Genomic DNA, 2,218 nt, shown 5'->3' with positions numbered 1-2,218 from the left:
ACTCTGATCAGTGTCTTTGACAATCTTTTGACAAGTCAGACACTTGTGGATTGTACAATCGCTGCTGAAGGAAAATTTCTTAAAGCACACAAAGTTGTTTTATCAGCATGTAGTCTAATTTTGCAGTAAGTATTAAATAAATAATAAACAAATAACATCTATGCATATATTTAATTAATCATTATGAATTTTTTTTAGACCTTACTTCAACAATAATATGATAAACATCCTATTCTAATTTTGAAAGATGTTAAGTATCAGGAGTTGACCGCAATGATGGACTATATGTATCGTGGCGAAGTAAATATTTCGCAAGATCAATAAGCGGCTTTATTAAAAGCTGCTGAGTCATTGCAAATTAAAGGTTTATCCGATAATCGCACTGGTGCACCGAATCCTGAACATCATCGGGGTTTAAACATACCTGGTAGTGTCGGTGGTGGTTCAAGCAAATTAAGTTCTGGTTATACATTAGAACAAACCAAACGTGCACGTGTTGCACAATCAGGTATGGATTCACAAGATTTGTCTGCATCACGTGAAGGTTCTTCTAGTCCATCAAGACGTCGACGAAAAGTTCGGCGCAGGAGCATTGAAAATGCCATGACTGGTATGTATATTATATAAAAAAAATCAATTTTACTTAAATGACTAAATAATGTTAATATGAATGTTAACTAATATTTATTTATTTCATTTGCAGATATTCATGACAACTCAAACTCCTCTCAAATGCAATCTAATCAATCCGCATTACTTCAGCAGCCTGCAAACTTAGCTGGTGCTGGCGCTATAACAGCAGCTGCCGCACAAATTCCGACATCATCAACAGCATTATCGACAGGAATAATGCTGTTGATGGTGCTACAGGAGCAACCTCAGGTCAATGATGAAGAAATGGGTATGGATGATTTAGATCATAATGCTGGTACAAGTCAAGGAGGAGAAGGATCTAGTCAAGGTAAATAATTGCATTTTATGTAGTAAAATTTTTAAGTCACTATAAAAAATTACCCAAACATTCTACAAAAAGTCTTAAAATTAAATATAAAATTTGTTGTAGTTGTAATTTATTGTTTTAACTTTTTTATTTAAAACAAGTTTCTTTCGTTATATTTTATATTACAACAAAATTAAATTTATTGTTTTAATGACGAGCTTAATTTGTTAATTGTTTAAATAATGCACAATTTTTAAATTATAAAAAAAATATATTTTGTTTTCACTAATTTTTGACTGTAGTCTAATTAGTACAGTACCTTAATTATATTATAATCTATCAGTATCCTGAAGAAAGACCATAGAATGTAATCGAAATATTAGTGAACATAAAATATAATTTTAACAAATAATTTAATAAGTTAGTTATATACTTGAACAATTAATCAATGATTTTTCAAAAATCGAAATAAATGAAATGTAATTTAAATTATTTAAGCCTTGCGTATAATATAAAATGCCACAAGTAAATTGTAGTTTAATGACTTGAAATTTTATTGTAATACATATTTCTAAGGATATATGTTCATTTCAAAATTTTTAAACACGCGTTTCTTCTTTTAGGCTACGCACCCTGGCAACATGATAGATCTCAGGATGAATTGTTACTGACAACACAAGATGCACAGCAACGGGACCCACAAGGTAAGTTCTAAATACGAAACATTCAAAGAAGAAGAACAAAGGCTCCGAGCACGACAAATAAAATATATAGTTAGTTATAGATATCAGGACTTTTTTTTAATAAGATCTGTAATTTTGAACAACGTTAGAATTAATATACTTGAAGATTAACATAGTTAAGTTAGCCAGAAACTTATATAAAAAATTTACTAAAGAAGTAAATATTTTTCATGTAACGCATTATAAAAATTTAATAGTTTAAAAAATCGCCTTAATATTTACAATATATTGCTAAATAGAATATCTGAAAGAATTTTATATGTCGTGCTCAAAAAGCTTTACATAATTAGTATCTTATGTTATTAAAGAAGAGAATTTATTTAAACTACAAGAAAAAAACAAGCAAACATATATTTAAACAAGAAAAGACAAGCTGTGCTTTTATTTATAAAATCTAAAATTATTTTCCAAATTAGTTGTTTTTGTGTTAATATTATTATGTAGATTTTTGTAAAATATTTTTTGTTGTGTTTAAAATAAAAAAACTTACTTGTCTTTTCTTCTTTGAAAAACTCTACTATATAAATTAAAGCGA

The 2,218-nt window shown here is 28.2% G+C and overlaps 1 protein-coding gene across 1 annotated transcript; it reads left to right on the top strand.

Annotated features, from left to right (window-relative positions):
* Window positions 1-247: 247 nt before the first annotated feature.
* On the top strand, window positions 248-1,703 carry LOC119664879 (longitudinals lacking protein, isoforms H/M/V-like). The gene is made up of 4 exons (XM_038074240.1): window positions 248-254; window positions 326-610; window positions 704-961; window positions 1,564-1,703. The coding sequence occupies exons 1-4, from the start codon at window positions 248-250 to the stop codon at window positions 1,653-1,655; spliced, it is 642 nt and encodes a 213-aa protein (XP_037930168.1). The 3' UTR covers window positions 1,656-1,703.
* The last annotated feature ends 515 nt before the right edge of the window (window positions 1,704-2,218 follow it).

This window comes from Teleopsis dalmanni, unplaced genomic scaffold (assembly GCF_002237135.1).
Source record: "Teleopsis dalmanni isolate 2A unplaced genomic scaffold, ASM223713v2 unscaffolded_contig_2837, whole genome shotgun sequence".
Taxonomy (NCBI): Eukaryota; Metazoa; Arthropoda; class Insecta; order Diptera; family Diopsidae; genus Teleopsis; species Teleopsis dalmanni.
Note: the sequence above shows the minus strand (reverse complement) of the source record. Positions and strands in the feature narration are given on the sequence as shown.